Here is a 19,248-nt window from a genome sequence, read left to right on the forward strand (position 1 = left end):
ATGTATGTTATGCATTTCTGTAGATCAAATGATTATTTTCTTTGTTCAATATGTTCTGCAATAAATACTGGTTAAACCTATGGAAGGGATTATCCGCCAGTTAATGCATGCTGCATAATGACATTTCTCTTTTTAAATTGCTAGTGCATTCGTTTAAATCGTAAGTGCCTTCATGCAATTGCTTCGTTCGTGTTTGTAATGGACTACCGCATGTGTCTATGTGTACAACTTTTAGTTTACTTCAATTTATTGCTTCGTGTCTACGTCTAAACGATAAATGACAGATTTCAAGTTTTTACTTTTAATTGACTATTGTGTACTAATTAAGATACAAGAGTACAATTAAACTTCTAATAGTATTACTAATAATATTTATATAATGTAATAAGAATTATAAGACCATTAAAAGCTAACTTAATTGTACATCAATCAAACATAGCAGTATGCATTTACCAATAAGCATATAGACGATAGACGAATGCATTTAGACGAACGCAACTGAACGAATGGAAGGTCAACCAAGGGAAGGGAACCAGTAAATATTGGTATCCTGCGACAGCAATATTAAATGGAAATGGAAACCAACTGGTACCCTTCTTATCTACGGGAGAGCACTCTCGCGACTTGCTATGGTAGCAGTCAACAGTTTTCGTGCAGGAGCTGTCAAAATTATATCTAGAAGAGGTAATGTATGAAAGTATCTGGACCTAAAAATTTAATACTGCTAGATGCTATTTTCTGCTGATTATTTTTCCCTGGATGTTTCTATTCGGTACTGAGTGAGACACATATCCAAATTCTTATCTGCGTTTCCGCTTGAAATTGAAATGTGTTGTCTGCGAGCGGGGAGATATTGACCAATTTTCGATGGATAACATGCATATTTTGAAATTTCTGAGGCCTCAAACAAGTATGAGCATAGTGCTATCATTCGCAAGAAAATATGTACGCCTGGCTGTCATGTATAGAAATCTATGCATGTGTTTCATTTACTCAAATTTCAATATCTCTGCATTCACTGGCTTCAGGACAGCCAAAACATATCTACTAGAAATCTGTTATCAGCATCACTATTGAATCCGGGGGGGGGGGGCTGTTGGAGGTGAGGTCCTATAAAAAAATGGTTCTGAGGGATGGGCGCATGTCAAAAGTTGCGCCCATAAGTTATGCCCCATCTAGAGTCAGATCCTGGATCCGCCCACGAGGATATTGCCTAACACATAAGCCCGGTGAAAATTAAAAGTGTGGCTTTCTTAATTGCAGTTGGATTGCAGCTCCCCACCTTTGGTTTAAGGTGTTCGCAGTGGTGTTTGGGGTTACTCCCCAAGATAATTTTAGCAATTTCTAGTCCGAAATGGTGCATTTCTTACACATTTTATTACTTTTTGTCTCCGATATTGAAATAAAAGTTAACTTGGACGATTTATGGGTGGGGAGGGGGCAACCTCCCACCCCGCCCCCACCCCGTCCGGATTCACTAGTGATGCTGATTTCAAATTCAGGCCGAAACGCAGATTAGAATTTGGATATATTTATAGCTCAGTACCGAATAAATACATCCAGGAAAAAAATAATCAGCAGAAAATAGCATCAAGCAGTATTAAAGTTTTAGGGTCGGATAATGTTGTACATTACCTCTTCTAGATATATTGTTGACAGCTCCTGCACGAAAACTGTTGACTTCCACCGTAGCAAAAGTCCCGAGAGTGCTCTCTCGTGGTTAAGAAGGGTACCAGCATTTGGTTTCCATTCCCATTTTAATGTTGCTGACGCAGGATACCAATATTTACTGGTTCCCTTCTAATTCCATTCGTTTAGTTGCGTTTGTCTTGATGCATTCGTCTATCGTCTATATGCTTATTGACAAATGCATACTGCTATTGATGAATATTGATTTAGCTTTCAATGGTCGTATACTATTATATATTAATTATTTATAGTTAAGTTGTAGTTTTGTACACAATTTAGTTATTTAGTTATTTAAATATAAGAACTTGACACATGTCATTTGTCATTTAGACGTTAACACTAAGCAATAAAGTGAAGGCAACTTAAAGTTGTAAACATAGACAAATGCGTTTGTCAATAACAAATAGGGACGAAGCAATTGCTCGTAGGCACCTGCCATTTAGACGAATGCACTTGCAATTTAAAATTTGAAAAATGTCGTAAAGCAGCATGTATTAACTGGCGGATAATCCCTTCCATATTAACCAACTACCAAAAAAGTACCTCAGGATTTAGTTATATACATGCTCAAATAACAACTCTCTCCAATATTATAGCGTCACACATTTAACAAATGGTTTAAAATGAGTATTCGTAATTATGGCTCATTTAAGAGATATGTTAATAAATATCTACAATTTGACCGAAAATGCATAATTGTGACCGAAACGTGTTAGTTGAATGATTGTATGCTTCATTTCACGACATTCTGCTCAAATTGCAGTATTAGTTGACACTTTGGTTTTTTTTATTAAAATTATGTCATGCGAACTTTGGTTTGGGAGTTATTAATTTAAAGTAACCAATTATCTTTGAAGTTAACAGTACATCATTAAATGCCTATATACTAGTTATCAACACATTGATTATTTTTAAATCAGGAAAATAAGGACAAAAAATTGTATAAACACTACAAGCAGACCATACACTCGTCAAAAAAGATTGACCGATAAACAATGGATATACCTCCTTGTAATGGTCATCGTTTGTGTACGTTGTCAAGAACCAATCAAATGATGAATAGCTACTTACACTGGTTCCCGTCCTTCTTTCCTTTGGTTTTCATGCATGCACTGCAGTTTTCTTTAACCGGGATGTTTTCTTTCTTAAATTCATCTTTGCAGTTTGTCGTCATTATTGAATTACAGTCGTAGCATTTTATTGCCTCGGACACGACTGAAATGAAATGGGATTAAAACGTGAAACACTGAATATAAAACGAGGACATGTTAGTTTCTAGAAAGTGTTTCAGCAGTATGTGTGCAGGAAACGATGTCAATACAAACGTCACTCAGCACTACTGGCAGTACCGACGACAACCACTCGGCATTAATGGCAGTACCGACGTCAATCACTTAGCAATACTGGCAGTACCGACGTCAATCACTCGGCAATACTGGCAGTACCGACGTCAATCACTCGGCAATACTGGCAGAACCGACGTCAATCACTTGGCAATACTGGCAGTACCGACGGTACCGACGTCAATCACGCGGCAATACTGGCAGTACTAACGTCAATCACGCGGCAATACTGGCAGTACCGACGTTTATCACTCGGCAATACTGGCAGTACCGACGTCAATCACTCGGCAATACTAGCAGTACTGACGTCAATCACTCGGCAATACTGGCAGTACCGACGTCAATCAAGCAGCTATACTGGCAGTACCGACGTCAATCACTCGGCAATACTGGCAGTACCGACGTCAATCACTCAGCAATACTGGCAGTACCGACCGACGCCAATCACTCGGAAATACTGAAAGTACCGACCGACGTCAATCAGTCAGCAATACTGGCAGTACCGACGTCAATCACTCAGCAATACTGGCAGTACCGACGTCAATCACTCGGCAATACTGGCAGTACCGACGTCAATCACGCGGAAATACTGGCAGTACCGACGTCAATCACTCGGCAATACTGGCAGTACCGACGTCAATCACTCGGCAATACTGGCAGTACCGACGTCAATCACTCAGCAATACTGGCAGTACCGAGGTCAATCACTCGGCAATAATGAGAGTACCGACGTCAACAACTCAGTTATAATGGCAGTACTAGCGTTAATCACTCGGCAATACTGGCAGTTCCGACGTCAATCAGTCGACAATTATGGCGGTACCGACGTCAATCACTCGGCAATACTGACAGTATTGACGTCAATTGTTTGAAAATTACGGCATTACCGACGTCAATCGCTTGGCAATACTGACAGTACCAACGTCAATCGCTCGGCAATACTGGCAATACCGACGTCAATCGCTTGGCAATACTGGCAATACCGACTTCAATCACTCGGCAATACTGGCAGTACCGACATCAATCGCTTGGCAATACTGGCAATACCGACGTCAATCGCTCGGCAATGCTGGCAATACCGACGTCAATCACGCGGAAATAATTGCATTACCGACGTCAATCACTCACCAATAATTGCATTATCGACGTTCATCACTCACCAATACTGGCATTCCTGACGTCAATCACTCGAAAATACTGGCATTACCGACGTCAATCATTCGGCAATAATGGTATTACCGACGTCAATCGCTTGGCAATACTGACAGTACCGACGTCATTCGTTCGGCAATACTGGCAGAACCGACGTCAATCGCTTGGTTATACTGGCAATACCGACGTCAATCACTCGGCAATACTGGCAGTACCGATATCAATCGCTTGGCAATACTGGCAGTACCGACGTCAATCGCTTGGTAATACTGGCAATACCGACGTCAATCACTCGGCAATAACGGCAGTACCGACGCCAATCACTCGGAAATAATTGACAGTACCGACGCCAACCACTCAGAAATAATGGCATCATCGACGTTAATCACTCGGCAATACTGGCAGTACCGACGTCAATCATGCGGAAATACTGGCAGTACCGACGTTAATCACTCGACAATACTGGCAGTACCGACATCAATTGCTTGGCAATACTGGCAGTACCGACGTCAATCGCTTGGCAATACTGGCAATACCGACGTCAATCGCTCGGCAATACTGGCAATACCGACGCCAATCGCTCGGCTATAACGGCAGTACTGACGCCAATCACTCGGAAATAATTGACAGTACCGACGCCAACCACTCAGAAATAATGGCATCACCGACGTTTATCACTCGGCAATACTGGCAGTACCGACGTCAATCACTCGGCAATACTAGCAGTACTGACGTCAATCACTCTGCAATACTGGCAGTACCGACGTCAATCAAGCGGCAATACTGGCAGTACCGACGTCAATCACTCGGCAATACTGGCAGTACCGACGTCAATCAAGCGGCAATACTGGCAGTACCGACGTCAATCACTCGGCAATACTGGCAGTACCAACGTCAAGCACTTAGCAATACTGGCAGTACCGACGTCAATCACGCGGAAATACTGGCAATACCGACGTCAATCACTCGGCAATACTGGCAGTACCGACGTCAATCACTTAGCAATACTGGCAGTACCGACGTCAATCACTTAGCAATACTGGCAGTACCGACGTCAATCACGCGGAAATACTGGCAGTACCGACGTCAATCACGCGGAAATACTGGCAGTACCGACTTCAATCACTCGGCAATACTGGCAGTACCGACGTCAATCATGCGGAAATAATTGACAGTACCGATGTCAATTACTCACCAATAATGGCAGTACTGGCGTCAGCCACTCAGAAATACTGCCATTACTGACGTCAATCACTCCACAGTTATGGTATTACCGACGTCAATCGCTCGACAATAAGAGCAACCCCGACGTCTTTATCTCAGCAATGGTTACACTACGAACGTATATCACTCAGGAATTCTTAATGTGTGTAATTCTACTACTGGGTTTTGCAAGCGCATTACTTTTATATAAAATCTGTGTAATTCTACTTCTGGGTTTTGCAAGCGCATTACTTTTATATAAAATCTGTTTCTTGTAACATATGATAGGACGAACACCAATTTTGTCCGAGGCGAAGCTATGTTAACTCACAAACAGTTTATTTTAGTTGAGACACCACCATACCATTGAGCAGCCACATGCAAGTTTTACAACATACATCCCCTCACTACCCCGTCGTTTTTGCTGCCCCCATCTTTTTTACTAACCGCTGTAAGGTTGTAACCCCGACTTAAATTGATAATTCATACTCCAATAGTTTTATGAAGTGTGAGTTGTCTTGTGCAGTTTATGAACTTTCGTTTTGTTGCCCCCGTCCTTTTAGCTGACAACAGTCACGTGTTAACCAGAACTTCTATTAGTAAATTACATTCCAATATGTTTGTTTTATGAAGTGTGAGTTGTCTTGTGCAGTTTACAACTTTCGTCTTTTTTGCCCCCGTATTTTCCGACGACCACTGTTAGTTTCTTCCGCCACCTTCTTTTGATAGTTAATACTCCAATATTTTTATTTAGTGCTAGTTGTCTTGTGAAGTTTATTGTTTTCCTGCCCCGGTCTTTTCGCTGACCAAATTTTAATTACCACCTTGAATTGATAATTCATATTCCAATATTTTTCTTTATGAATTATGAGTTGTCTTGAATGTCAAAATAAATGTCGGGCTGTAGACGTAGACGATTTCTGACGAATGCACAAACAAACACAAAATGAATTGGGATCCAATTTCGAGCTATAAAAGATAGACAAGGCTACCTCGGCCTAATTCGCCCGCTGTATTTTCAGATTAACTCCAACCTTTACATTGCAACATGATCTCACGGATTGGAACTTGCGAGGCTAGCATTGAAAAATATGTTCAGTCAAACCTCGTTATGTCGAAGTCGTTGGGACCTCGAGAAATACTTCGAGATAATGAAACTTCGATATAACCGAATTACAAAAAGTTTGTAACTTGACAGAACACATCCGAAATAAGTTCGACACAACCAGAGCATCGAGATAACAGAGTTCGAAATAAAGAATTTCGTCTATATACACTGTTTATATTAGTTAAACAAAGAACAACAATCTCAGCGATATATTTTTATCAAGTATATTCAATTTTGTCGATGTACAGAAAACGAGTAGCCCGATCTATTTTTTGTATATCGTCAAAATTTGGTTTCAAACTTATTTGGGATTTTTGTGCATCCGTCAGATTCTAACCCATAATAAAATGTATTCATCAATGTTATACAATAAAAGCAATCGTCGTTTTCTTGTCCCTTTTTCATTAGTTTTCAGTGATCTATCAACGTTAAGATGTTGTGCATACTTGCGAGGATGAAATGCCATGTCATCAACAATTAGTTATATGTTTTGCATGTCTGTTAACATTTTGTAACTCTAAAATGGACTACTTTAAATCAGTATATTTACATCCGCACTGGGGGTTCTGTACGATAAATTTGACGCACATTTTGCATGAACCGGTTGACATCTCTTGACCACTGTTGGCGGAATTCCACAAAGACCTGGGTTATGCATATATAAAACACGCATATTTTTAGGGCGTTTTTGTTGATACCAAAAAAGTTTCAGTTTTGGTTTCAATGGTTTCAGCAGTTTCGAAGCCGTTTTTGATAGTTTTGCTTGAAGTAATAAATAATTGGTTTAGTGTACATTTTAAACAACACGGCGGAGCTCCTGCGTGTAGCCATTACTTCTAATTATTACCATTTTCATTTAGCTCATTAGCCCATTCTAAGGCATTGTTATCACAATGATTGAGTTTCAACAAACGTGGTTGATCACTTTCCGCCATATTATTTTCAAAGTAAACTAGTTTTCGGATGGAACGAACCGATGAAACCGTTTCCGTGAGGGATTTCGATAGTTTCAAAAGCCGGTTTCGGTTTTCGATAAATAAAACACGATAAAACTGGTTTTGGTTTTATTTGAAACTGTAACAACAAATACACAGTTCGTTAAACCGATAATAAACCGAAACCAGTTTAGTACCAACAAAAACGCCCTTAATAAACGCGAAACTCATTAAATCCCTAATTACTTTATCACTTTATCACAAAAAAGAATAAAAAGGGGAAATGTAAATATATGGATTAGTTTTTATGTTTCTTATGTTCATGCAGTCATTGCAAGCGCGCTTTATGGTTTGCAATATCGCGACCGAGAGTTTAAACCACATGAACGCTTGAAGGATAATAATCAATCTTTGAATAAACCTTAAAGCTGCACTCTCACAAATTTACCATTTTTACAACTTTTTTTAATTTTTGTCTTGGAAAGAGCACATTTTTGCGTAAATATCTGCAAACCAATGATGACGGTTTAAGAAAAATGCATTCCACATCAATTTTTTAACTTAAATATAAAAATCTGCGATCTAATTTTTTGTCAGCAGTCTTATATAACTGGTTTCCATGAATTTTCGCAAAATTTTGCTCGTTCCAAATAAATAAAGTTGTCAAAACGTTCAATCTGTGAGAGTGCAGGTTTAACGTATCGCAACGTAAGCGTCTTGTTTTGCAAATATAACGTGCTAATGTAATCGTCATACCGTGATCACACATTTGCATAAATTTAAAACCTAAAACAATAAATGATAGATGAACTACCACACTCATTCATTTTGTGAGTAAGCACTTTCATGTGGATTATAACAAGTTTATTTAACATACATTAAACATCAGTTAACGTCGCGCGTAATAACCAATTTATTTTGCATTTTTTATAGATGCATTTTAAAAGGACATTATTTCTATCAACATTTAAACGACATGACAATTTCCACGTAAAGCATATATAATGCTAACCACAAAAATGTAGTGTAATGCTAAACACAAAAATGTAGTTTTCCTGCGGCGTATAGATTCTTGTTCGAATTTGTACCAATTATAGAGGTATTTCTAAGATCATAATTTAAGGTGTGAAGCGATACTTGGTGTCGTTTCAATCAGTGATTTTAGTGGTCAACATTTTATTTCGACCAATGAGAAGGAGGTATTTTTTCGACTTTTCCAAACCATTTATTTCAATAAGTCAGCCGTTGGTTTAAACATTTTTAAATCATGAAAATATACAAGTGACAACATATATTACATTCTTAACAATTAAGAATCTAATCGGGAGCTCTCAGGTTATAAAGATCGTGCGCCAGTCGTTACTGATTTAAATCAGGTGAACCGTTAGCTATAAACAGGGGCTGGCCCTTCGAGTGGTAGTGGCCCTTGTAGATAACGAATAAATAATAACAAATAAATATAATAATAATGTTGGCATGTTTTTACATAAAATAAATGGTGATGCGACTCTTACTTTTCGAAAATTAAGGGCCAGGAATATTTATCATTATGATAGGTTGTAATAAGACTGTAATTTGGTCCAAAATGTTCCTCGTTCTTCTTAGTCATTTTCATCGATTGGTAACCCTTTTATTATTTTCTTTCTGTCGGGTTTTTATCGACTATGACAAACAAAATTCCTCATGCAAAAGGACATTTTTTTTTCTTATAAATCTTTCTTCGAAATACTACAATCTCTATTTTAAGGAGTCCGACTCTCAAATTAGCTGCATTTTATCTGTAACTTTAGTTTAAAATTAATTGATTGTTAAAATTTTTTTACAACATTATATTAATCACTCTCGTTGGCACGATTTTACGCGAGATCAGTATGGTCTTGTGTTGTGGGGGAAATCGGAGAACTCAGAGAAAACTCACTTGTCCGGCTTGGTGACCACAAACCAAACTCACGGGCGACCAGGCCGGGAATCCAACCCAGGTCACCTAGGTGAGAAGCGAATGCGCTAACCACTGCACTAATCTGACAACCAAGTTTTTTGTTAGCTCAAATAATATTCATGCTAAATATTGGTGCGGGGTGACTCCATACGACGCTGATTTCATTTGAAAGGTAACTTACTTCTTACTTTTATGAACAATAAATGACTAATTAAATCATACATGGCGTTATATCCTTTATTTGCGTTATATGTTACTGAAAATCGGACGTAATTGACATATACTGCAATCTTTGAAAGCCAAAAAACATTTTTGTTAAACTAATTTCGATAAAATTAAGTTTCCAAAAAGCACTTTCAAATGGTACCGAAATATTCACATATCTGAATGTCGAATACGTTATTGAACCAAGAAATAAAACATGGTCAAACCATAGTTATGATAAAAAAACTTAAGTGTTACCACTGCATATCGTTCATTATATTAAAGGTTTAATTTTGAAGTTACGTGCAAAACAATACTAAATGCAGAAAAGCAACGACCTATATAACACATTCAAAAACACTACCATAGACATGATGACAACTAACATTATTTACCTGCTAAAGCTCCAACAAGAGCGCAAACAATGCAAACTACTTTTATAGCGTCCATAATTAATGAGGAGCAAACACAAACTGTACAAGGTAACAACCACCGACGGCGCGTCTAAATAACTACATGCACCAATGCACACGCGCGGTCAAGGTCGAATCCGTTATTTTACATTATACAACACGTTCGTCAGGTAAACAGACTATGTTTTTAAAAATTCGCACAACACATTAAACACTTAAAGTACTTTTATTTGGTTATAGCGGTGAAACAGGTTGTTTACATTTTGAAATGATCAATTTTATCAACTTTATATCGTATATTTTGTTTTCTTAGAAGTTCTGCGTTGTAAATAAACCTTGCCAATTTTCTGTTTCGTTTATTTTAAGGTGATTCAGTCGTTGAGTAGATTATTTATGTTTTAAGGATATTTAAATATATATGTACAAGCTGTCTAGACAACGTGTCGAGAACAGTTAGTACCATTTGCTCGGTCCTATTTTGAGAGTTATTATTTTCTTTACTGGAAACGTCAACAATGTACTGTAATAGTATACAATTAAAACTACAGGTACAGACTTAGTCAACATCTTTCAGATACAGTAAACTAAAGATGCAATTGGTAACAATAAACAAACTTAACATGCATCAATAAACATGTATCAATAAGTGTAATAGCTACCGCGAGTATTTTGACATGTACCAGCAACCCATGGAAGAGCTGAGGGGGAAGCATGTGGCCCCCTCCTTTTCTAGCAGCTGGTGAACAGACTAACCCCAAGGATGTCCGGTTAGCGCAGTGGTTATTGCAATCACCTTCTCCAAGGCGACCCAGATTTGATTCCGGCCTTGCCTCATGTGAGTTTGGTTTGTGGTCACCAATCCGGACAAGTGAGTTTTTTTCCGAGCACTTCGGTTGCCCCCACAACACAAGGCCACTCTCGCGCAACATCGTGCCAACGAGAGTGACTTAGTATAAGTTATTATAACTTTCTTCACACTCGTTGTAAAATATATACTGTTTATACTAACTACAACTCGCTAATAAACATATTCAGAGCAGCCTATAACACTATTTCCTACTACCCTAGACAAGTGGAGAGGTGTAGCAGAACTTTAACTAGTGGTAACACAACATCGTCATGTGGCTGTGGTAGACGCTGGCTATAAGTAAAGAAGTTTCATTGGGTCATCTTCAGCCCCCCTGGCTCTTGTTGAGATGCGCACATCTGGAATAATTGTGACCTCGAAGTCCACATGGTCACTGACCGCATCGGTTGGCCACTTTCAGAACCTCTACCAAATAGTGACAGGGACATATCCTACAACATCAATTCTTTCTCAAAACATGGCTAAAGGCGGCAAACTACGAGCCAGGAGAGCGATGTTGAATGCATTTGATATACTGGCCAACTGCTTCGGTTGACTACTCAACACGTTGAAACATAATCCGGTCACATTCGAGTCCATCGTCCTCGCCCGCGTTAGCCTGCACTTCGTTGTATGGGTCCGCTACACACACAATCATAATGACTGCCTGACGAGGAGGACAACAACCACTAGGTTATCCCGGATAATTAGCGACAGTGGCGAACCTTCACGAGGAGGACAACAACCACCAGGTCATCCCGGATAATTAGCGACTGGGGCGAACCTTGACGAGGCGGACAACAACCACCAGGTCAGCCCGGATAATTAGCGACGGAAGCAAACCTTGACGAGGAGGACAACAACCACCAGGTCATCCCGGATAATTAGCGACAGAGGCGAACCCTGACGAGGAGGACAACAACCACCCGGTCATCCCGGATAATTAGCGACAGAAGCGAACCTTGACGGCATGCAACAAGTGATTGGAGACAAGGTCCATAACAGAGCCGCGAAGGAGCAACACCTCTACCTGAAGCACTACGTGTCAGACAATGTGACATGCCAGTTCCGCAATGTCCGACTCGACGACATGCAACAAGTGATTGGAGGCAAGGTCCACAACAGAGCCGCGAAGAAGCAACACCTCTACCTGAAGCACTACGTGTCAGACAATGTGACATGACAGTTCCGCAATGTCCGACTCGACGACATGCAACAACTGATGGGAGACAAGGTCCACAACAGAGCCGCGAAGAAGCAACACCTCTACCTGAAACACTACGTGTCAGAAAATGTGACATGACTGTTCCGCAATGTCCGACTAGACGACATGCAACAAGTGATTGGAGACAAGGCCCACAACAGAGCTGCGAAGGAGCAACACCTCTACCTGAAGCACTACGTGTCAGACAATGTAACATGGCAGTTCCGCAATGTCCGAGTCGACGACATGCAACAACTGATGGGCGACAAGGTCCACAACAGAGCCGCGAAGGAGCAACACCTCTACCTGAAGCACTACGTGTCAGACAATGTGACATGACAGTTCCGCAATGTCCGAGTCGACGACATGCAACAACTGATGGGAGACAAGGTCCATAACAGAGCCGCAAAGGACAAAGGAGCAACACCTCTACCTGAAGCACTACGTGTCAGACAATGTGACATGACAGTTCCGCAATGTCTGATTCGACGACATGCAACAACTGATGGGAGACATGGTCAACAACAGAGCCGCAAAGGACAAAGGAGCAACACCTCTACCTGGAGCACTACGTGTCAGACAATGTGACATGACTGTTCCGCAATGTCCGACTCGACGACATGCAACAACTGATTGGAGACAATGTCCACAACAGAGCCGCAAAAGACAAAGGAGCAACACCTCTACCTGAAGCATTACGTGTCAGACAATGTGACATGACTGTTCCGCAATGTCCGACGCGACTACATGCAACAACTGACTGGAGGCAAGGTCCACAACAGAGCCGCAAAGAAGCAATACCTCTACCTGAAGCACTACGTGTCAGACAATGTGACATGACAGTTGCGCAATGTCCGACTCGACGACATGCAACAAGTGATTGGAGGCAAGGAACACAACAGAGCCGCGAAGGAGCAACACCTCTACCTGATGCACTACGTGTCAGACAATGTGGCATGACAGTTCCGCAATGCCCGAGTCGACGACATGCAAAAATGATGGGAGACAAGGTCCACAACAGAGCCGCAAAGGAGCAACACCTCTACCTGAAGCACTGCGTGTCAGACAATGTGACATGACAGTTCCGCAATGTCCGAGTCGACGACATGCAACAAGTGATTGGAGACAAGGTCCATAACAGAGCCGCAAAGGACAAAGGAGCGACACCTCTTCCTGAAGCACTACGTGTCAGACAATGTGACATGACAGTTCCGCAATGTTCGACTCGACGACATGCTACAACTGATTGGAGACAAGGTCCATAACAGAGCCGCAAAGGACAAAGGAGCAACACCTCTACCTGAAGCACTACGTGTCAGACAATGTGACATGATAGTTCCGCAATGTCCGAGTCGACGACATGCAACAACTGACTGGAGGCAAGGTCCACAACAGAGCCGCGAAGGAGCAACACCTCTACCTTAAGCACTACGTGTCAGAAAATGTGACATGACAGTTCCGCAATGTCCGACTCGACGACATGCAACAAGGTATTGGAGACAAGGTCCACAACAGAGCCACGAAGGAGCAACACCTCTACCTGAAGCACTACGTGTCAGATAATGTGTCATGACAGTTCCGCAATGCCCGAGTCGACGACATGCAACAAGTCATTGGATACAAGGTCCACAACAGAGCCGCGAAGGAGCAACACCTCTACCTGAAGCACTACGTGTCAGACAATGTGACATGACAGTTCCGCAATGTCCGACGCAACGACATGCATCAACTGATGGGAGACAAGTTCCATAACAGAGCCGCAAAAGACAAAGGAGCAACACCTCTACCTGAAGCACTACGTGTCAGACAATGTGACATGACAATTCCGCAATGTCCGAGTCGACGACATGCAACAACTGATGGGAGACAAGGTCCACAACAGATTCGCGAAGGAGCAACACCTCTACCTGAAGCACTACGTGTCAGGCAATGTGACATGACAGTTCCGCAATGTCCGACTCGACGACATGCAGCAAGTGATTGGAGACAAGGTCCACAACAGAGCCGCGAAGGAGCAACACCTCTACCTGAAGCACTACGTGTCAGACACTGTGACATGACTGTTCCGCAATGTCCGACTCTATGATCTGACTCGAACTTAGTACAATATTTGTGATTCATAATCCATTTGCATTGTGCAAATTAATACTGCCAATGAACATTTGTGCAACGCTCAGAAACGTTCCCATAATTTGATTCCATCGTCAACGGAAATAGTTCTGAATCTAAATCAATATGTAAACAGTTGGTGGTGTATACAGCAATATGTGTACATGCAAGCTGGGAAATATATGTATGAAACCTAAACATTTTAAACAAACGTCATCATTGGCATCCATTCAGTGCTTCATCACTTACAGTTACGTACTTCCATATCCCCCCAGAACGCATTATCTCCTTAACGGTTTCGCAGTTTGAGAGAGGATAATAATTGAGTTAAAGGGCCATACCTGAAAGTATACTACAGAAGACTTATTATTTCCATACAGTGCAATTCGCCTTTAATAAGATTTTTGTTGATATGAAACATAATGTCAATACATTAAAGACTTCGGCGTAAATAAGCTTAAATAATTGTAGAATATTGATTTGCTATAAAAGTATGTAATTTTAAAATTTATTGAGAAAAATATGAAATTGCCAAGGGAGTTTTACAGATATGTATGAGATAAGATTTGTACACGTTACACAACTTTTTTGAACTCAATACTCGCTTACTAACAAAACTTTTGAACTTACTAAATAAAGCTGAGTATTATATGACGACTCGCGACCGATCCAGTATTTGTAAACTTCGTTTTATTCATTTGTTTTCCAGCGAAGCTTATCAACAAAAAGGATAAACTTTTCCATTAGTTCAACAGCTTGTTCAACCTTTGAATGTTTCGTAGTCTCAATGCACTGTTGACAAATCTACCAACAAAATAAATAAAATGACCCTATAAGTTTCATAAACGTTTAGGCAGTTTCTGCCAATATTGAATAGGTCATCAACAATGTTGTAACAGGGCTGTACTCTCCTCAGAACTATTTAAAAGAGCGATTTGACGATTTACATAATCTGAATCACTGCGCGCATATTCACGACAACCACGAAATATCACATATCTACTATTCGCACATTATTTTCACACAAGAGTTCAAGCGAAAAAAATGCATTTTTTTGTTTAACCGAGGTGGGAGAAAAATAACTTTACGATAGCCGCTCGTGTAAGAGTTTGGATGAACCTACATTACACTCACGGCAACGGAAGATATTTCTATTCTTACTTGATTATTCCAGAAGGTTGGATGGTTAGAAGCCGTTTTGCAATGCAAAACATGATATGTTTCCTCAGATATTATATGACATAAATGTTATATGCATCTAAATGTGGCTATTTAAAAACCATAATTTCGAGGTCGAATAATAGAGAACCATTATTTGAAAAAAGACTGTTATCTAACTAAGTTATTCAAGTATGTTGAATGATTGAGAACCGTAGTATGAAGTAATACTTGTAATAGCAATAACTGTTTGTCAATGCAACACATTAAGCAGTTGCTATGATATTAAGCTATGTGTGCTTACATGCAAACCTTTCAGATATTCTGTGTATATAAATAAAGGACACTTATTTACATAAATTGCATGATGGAGTTATCTTACTTAATTTATTAAGTAGTCTGGATAGTTGGGAACTCATGTATGAAGTTTCAATACAATACAATACAATAGTTGAGTTACATTGTGTAGAGTCTCAGTGCAATACATTTAGCAAAGCTGATATATTTAACTGTGTTTACTTACATTCAAACCCTTTATCAAAATTTCCAAGTGGAAAAATAAAGACCCTTTCTGCGTTATTTTCAATATTTTTAGTGTGATCAAACTTCATTAATTAAGTATGTTAGGTAATTGCAAACATACACCTTAAGTTTCAATGCGATACATGATATATTCGCTGAGATAATGACTTAAGGTGCTTACACTCAAAACCTTAACCAACGTGTGACACCGAAACCGGGTTTGACGCCTACGCTAGGGCTAGTAGCATAGCCCACACTACGTGTCAGACAATGTGACATGACAATTCCGCAATGTCCGAGTCGACGACATGCAACAACTGATGGGAGACAAGGTCCACAACAGATTCGCGAAGGAGCAACACCTCTACCTGAAGCACTACGTGTCAGGCAATGTGACATGACAGTTCCGCAATGTCCGACTCGACGACATGCAGCAAGTGATTGGAGACAAGGTCCACAACAGAGCCGCGAAGGAGCAACACCTCTACCTGAAGCACTACGTGTCAGACACTGTGACATGACTGTTCCGCAATGTCCGACTCTATGATCTGACTCGAACTTAGTACAATATTTGTGATTCATAATCCATTTGCATTGTGCAAATTAATACTGCCAATGAACATTTGTGCAACGCTCAGAAACGTTCCCATAATTTGATTCCATCGTCAACGGAAATAGTTCTGAATCTAAATCAATATGTAAACAGTTGGTGGTGTATACAGCAATATGTGTACATGCAAGCTGGGAAATATATGTATGAAACCTAAACATTTTAAACAAACGTCATCATTGGCATCCATTCAGTGCTTCATCACTTACAGTTACGTACTTCCATATCCCCCCAGAACGCATTATCTCCTTAACGGTTTCGCAGTTTGAGAGAGGATAATAATTGAGTTAAAGGGCCATACCTGAAAGTATACTACAGAAGACTTATTATTTCCATACAGTGCAATTCGCCTTTAATAAGATTTTTGTTGATATGAAACATAATGTCAATACATTAAAGACTTCGGCGTAAATAAGCTTAAATAATTGTAGAATATTGATTTGCTATAAAAGTATGTAATTTTAAAATTTATTGAGAAAAATATGAAATTGCCAAGGGAGTTTTACAGATATGTATGAGATAAGATTTGTACACGTTACACAACTTTTTTGAACTCAATACTCGCTTACTAACAAAACTTTTGAACTTACTAAATAAAGCTGAGTATTATATGACGACTCGCGACCGATCCAGTATTTGTAAACTTCGTTTTATTCATTTGTTTTCCAGCGAAGCTTATCAACAAAAAGGATAAACTTTTCCATTAGTTCAACAGCTTGTTCAACCTTTGAATGTTTCGTAGTCTCAATGCACTGTTGACAAATCTACCAACAAAATAAATAAAATGACCCTATAAGTTTCATAAACGTTTAGGCAGTTTCTGCCAATATTGAATAGGTCATCAACAATGTTGTAACAGGGCTGTACTCTCCTCAGAACTATTTAAAAGAGCGATTTGACGATTTACATAATCTGAATCACTGCGCGCATATTCACGACAACCACGAAATATCACATATCTACTATTCGCACATTATTTTCACACAAGAGTTCAAGCGAAAAAAAATGCATTTTTTTTGTTTAACCGAGGTGGGAGAAAAATAACTTTACGATAGCCGCTCGTGTAAGAGTTTGGATGAACCTACATTACACTCACGGCAACGGAAGATATTTCTATTCTTACTTGATTATTCCAGAAGGTTGGATGGTTAGAAGCCGTTTTGCAATGCAAAACATGATATGTTTCCTCAGATATTATATGACATAAATGTTATATGCATCTAAATGTGGCTATTTAAAAACCATAATTTCGAGGTCGAATAATAGAGAACCATTATTTGAAAAAAGACTGTTATCTAACTAAGTTATTCAAGTATGTTGAATGATTGAGAACCGTAGTATGAAGTAATACTTGTAATAGCAATAACTGTTTGTCAATGCAACACATTAAGCAGTTGCTATGATATTAAGCTATGTGTGCTTACATGCAAACCTTTCAGATATTCTGTGTATATAAATAAAGGACACTTATTTACATAAATTGCATGATGGAGTTATCTTACTTAATTTATTAAGTAGTCTGGATAGTTGGGAACTCATGTATGAAGTTTCAATACAATACAATACAATAGTTGAGTTACATTGTGTAGAGTCTCAGTGCAATACATTTAGCAAAGCTGATATATTTAACTGTGTTTACTTACATTCAAACCCTTTATCAAAATTTCCAAGTGGAAAAATAAAGACCCTTTCTGCGTTATTTTCAATATTTTTAGTGTGATCAAACTTCATTAATTAAGTATGTTAGGTAATTGCAAACATACACCTTAAGTTTCAATGCGATACATGATATATTCGCTGAGATAATGACTTAAGGTGCTTACACTCAAAACCTTAACCAACGTGTGACACCGAAACCGGGTTTGACGCCTACGCTAGGGCTAGTAGCATAGCCCTCCTAAATCTTCGAATAGTCGAGCTAAAATCTCAACTGAAAATCTATCCTGCAACAAGGAAAACTACAAGGAAAGGAAAGTTGCATTCTATGTAATCCATGCTATGAACCAGTTATGGTCTACATACACGCTTTGATAAGCTGTGGTATATCGATGTTGTAAATGATTAGAATTTTTATAGCTCAAATAAGATTTTTCCCGCCATGTTTGTGAAACTGAAGCAAGAAGGAAAAGTCATGGTCTGTAAGGATTATCGCTGTAAGTTCGTTATTTGTATATCAATATTTACAAAACATAGCTCAGGCTAAGGCAGAAATGTAAACTATACTCGGTTACTAAGCGATATGTTGAGCAGTTTATATCATTTTTCAAACATCGTGGCCAAAAACATGTATAGAAAATGGTTTTGGACTGAGGTGTTGAACAGATTCAGTGGTCGTCTTTCAGGGACTGAAGTCCAAGCCAGCAGGATATACCTGATGTGGTTCAGTCTCTGTTGGGAAAATTTGAATATATATATATATATTATCAACTGACTATATAAACGGTAGCGTCGGTACTTATTTAGCAGGTAGTGTCGGATAACCCGAAGCAAAAGTTTGTTGTTTAGGCCTGGGCACAAATCGGAAGGCAATGCACTGAGCTAAACTCCTACCAACACAGACCAAAAGGTAAAGATGGCGCTCACTCTTGCAAACGCTGCATCAGGCTTATTTAGTTTTTAAGCAAAATAACTCAAATGCAACAGATGGAGATGATAGATGTTGTTTGTTTAATTGAATTAAATATAATAAAACTGATTTCCCATGTTTTGATTTCGATTACTATATATGAATCGCATCTTTTCAGAATATAATTTCAGTCGTGTTGGATGCTTGGCATTGTGATAAAATTCATTTTTTTATCATATTGTGGGT

General features: G+C 39.4%; 1 protein-coding gene across 1 annotated transcript in view; it reads right to left on the reverse strand.

Annotated features, from left to right (window-relative positions):
• Positions 1-10,127, reverse strand: part of LOC128241909 (uncharacterized) — an 11,256-nt gene extending 1,129 nt beyond the window's left edge. Inside the window, exons 1-2 of the mRNA XM_052959039.1 lie at positions 9,969-10,127; positions 2,761-2,904 (exon numbers count right to left, since the gene is read on the reverse strand). Coding sequence (XP_052814999.1) covers positions 2,761-2,904; positions 9,969-10,023 — 199 coding nt within the window. The 5' untranslated portion in view covers positions 10,024-10,127. The remainder of the gene's footprint in view (positions 1-2,760; positions 2,905-9,968) is intronic.
• Positions 10,128-19,248: the final 9,121 nt, after the last annotated feature.

Source organism: Mya arenaria, chromosome 7 (genome assembly GCF_026914265.1).
Source record: "Mya arenaria isolate MELC-2E11 chromosome 7, ASM2691426v1".
Taxonomy (NCBI): Eukaryota; Metazoa; Mollusca; class Bivalvia; order Myida; family Myidae; genus Mya; species Mya arenaria.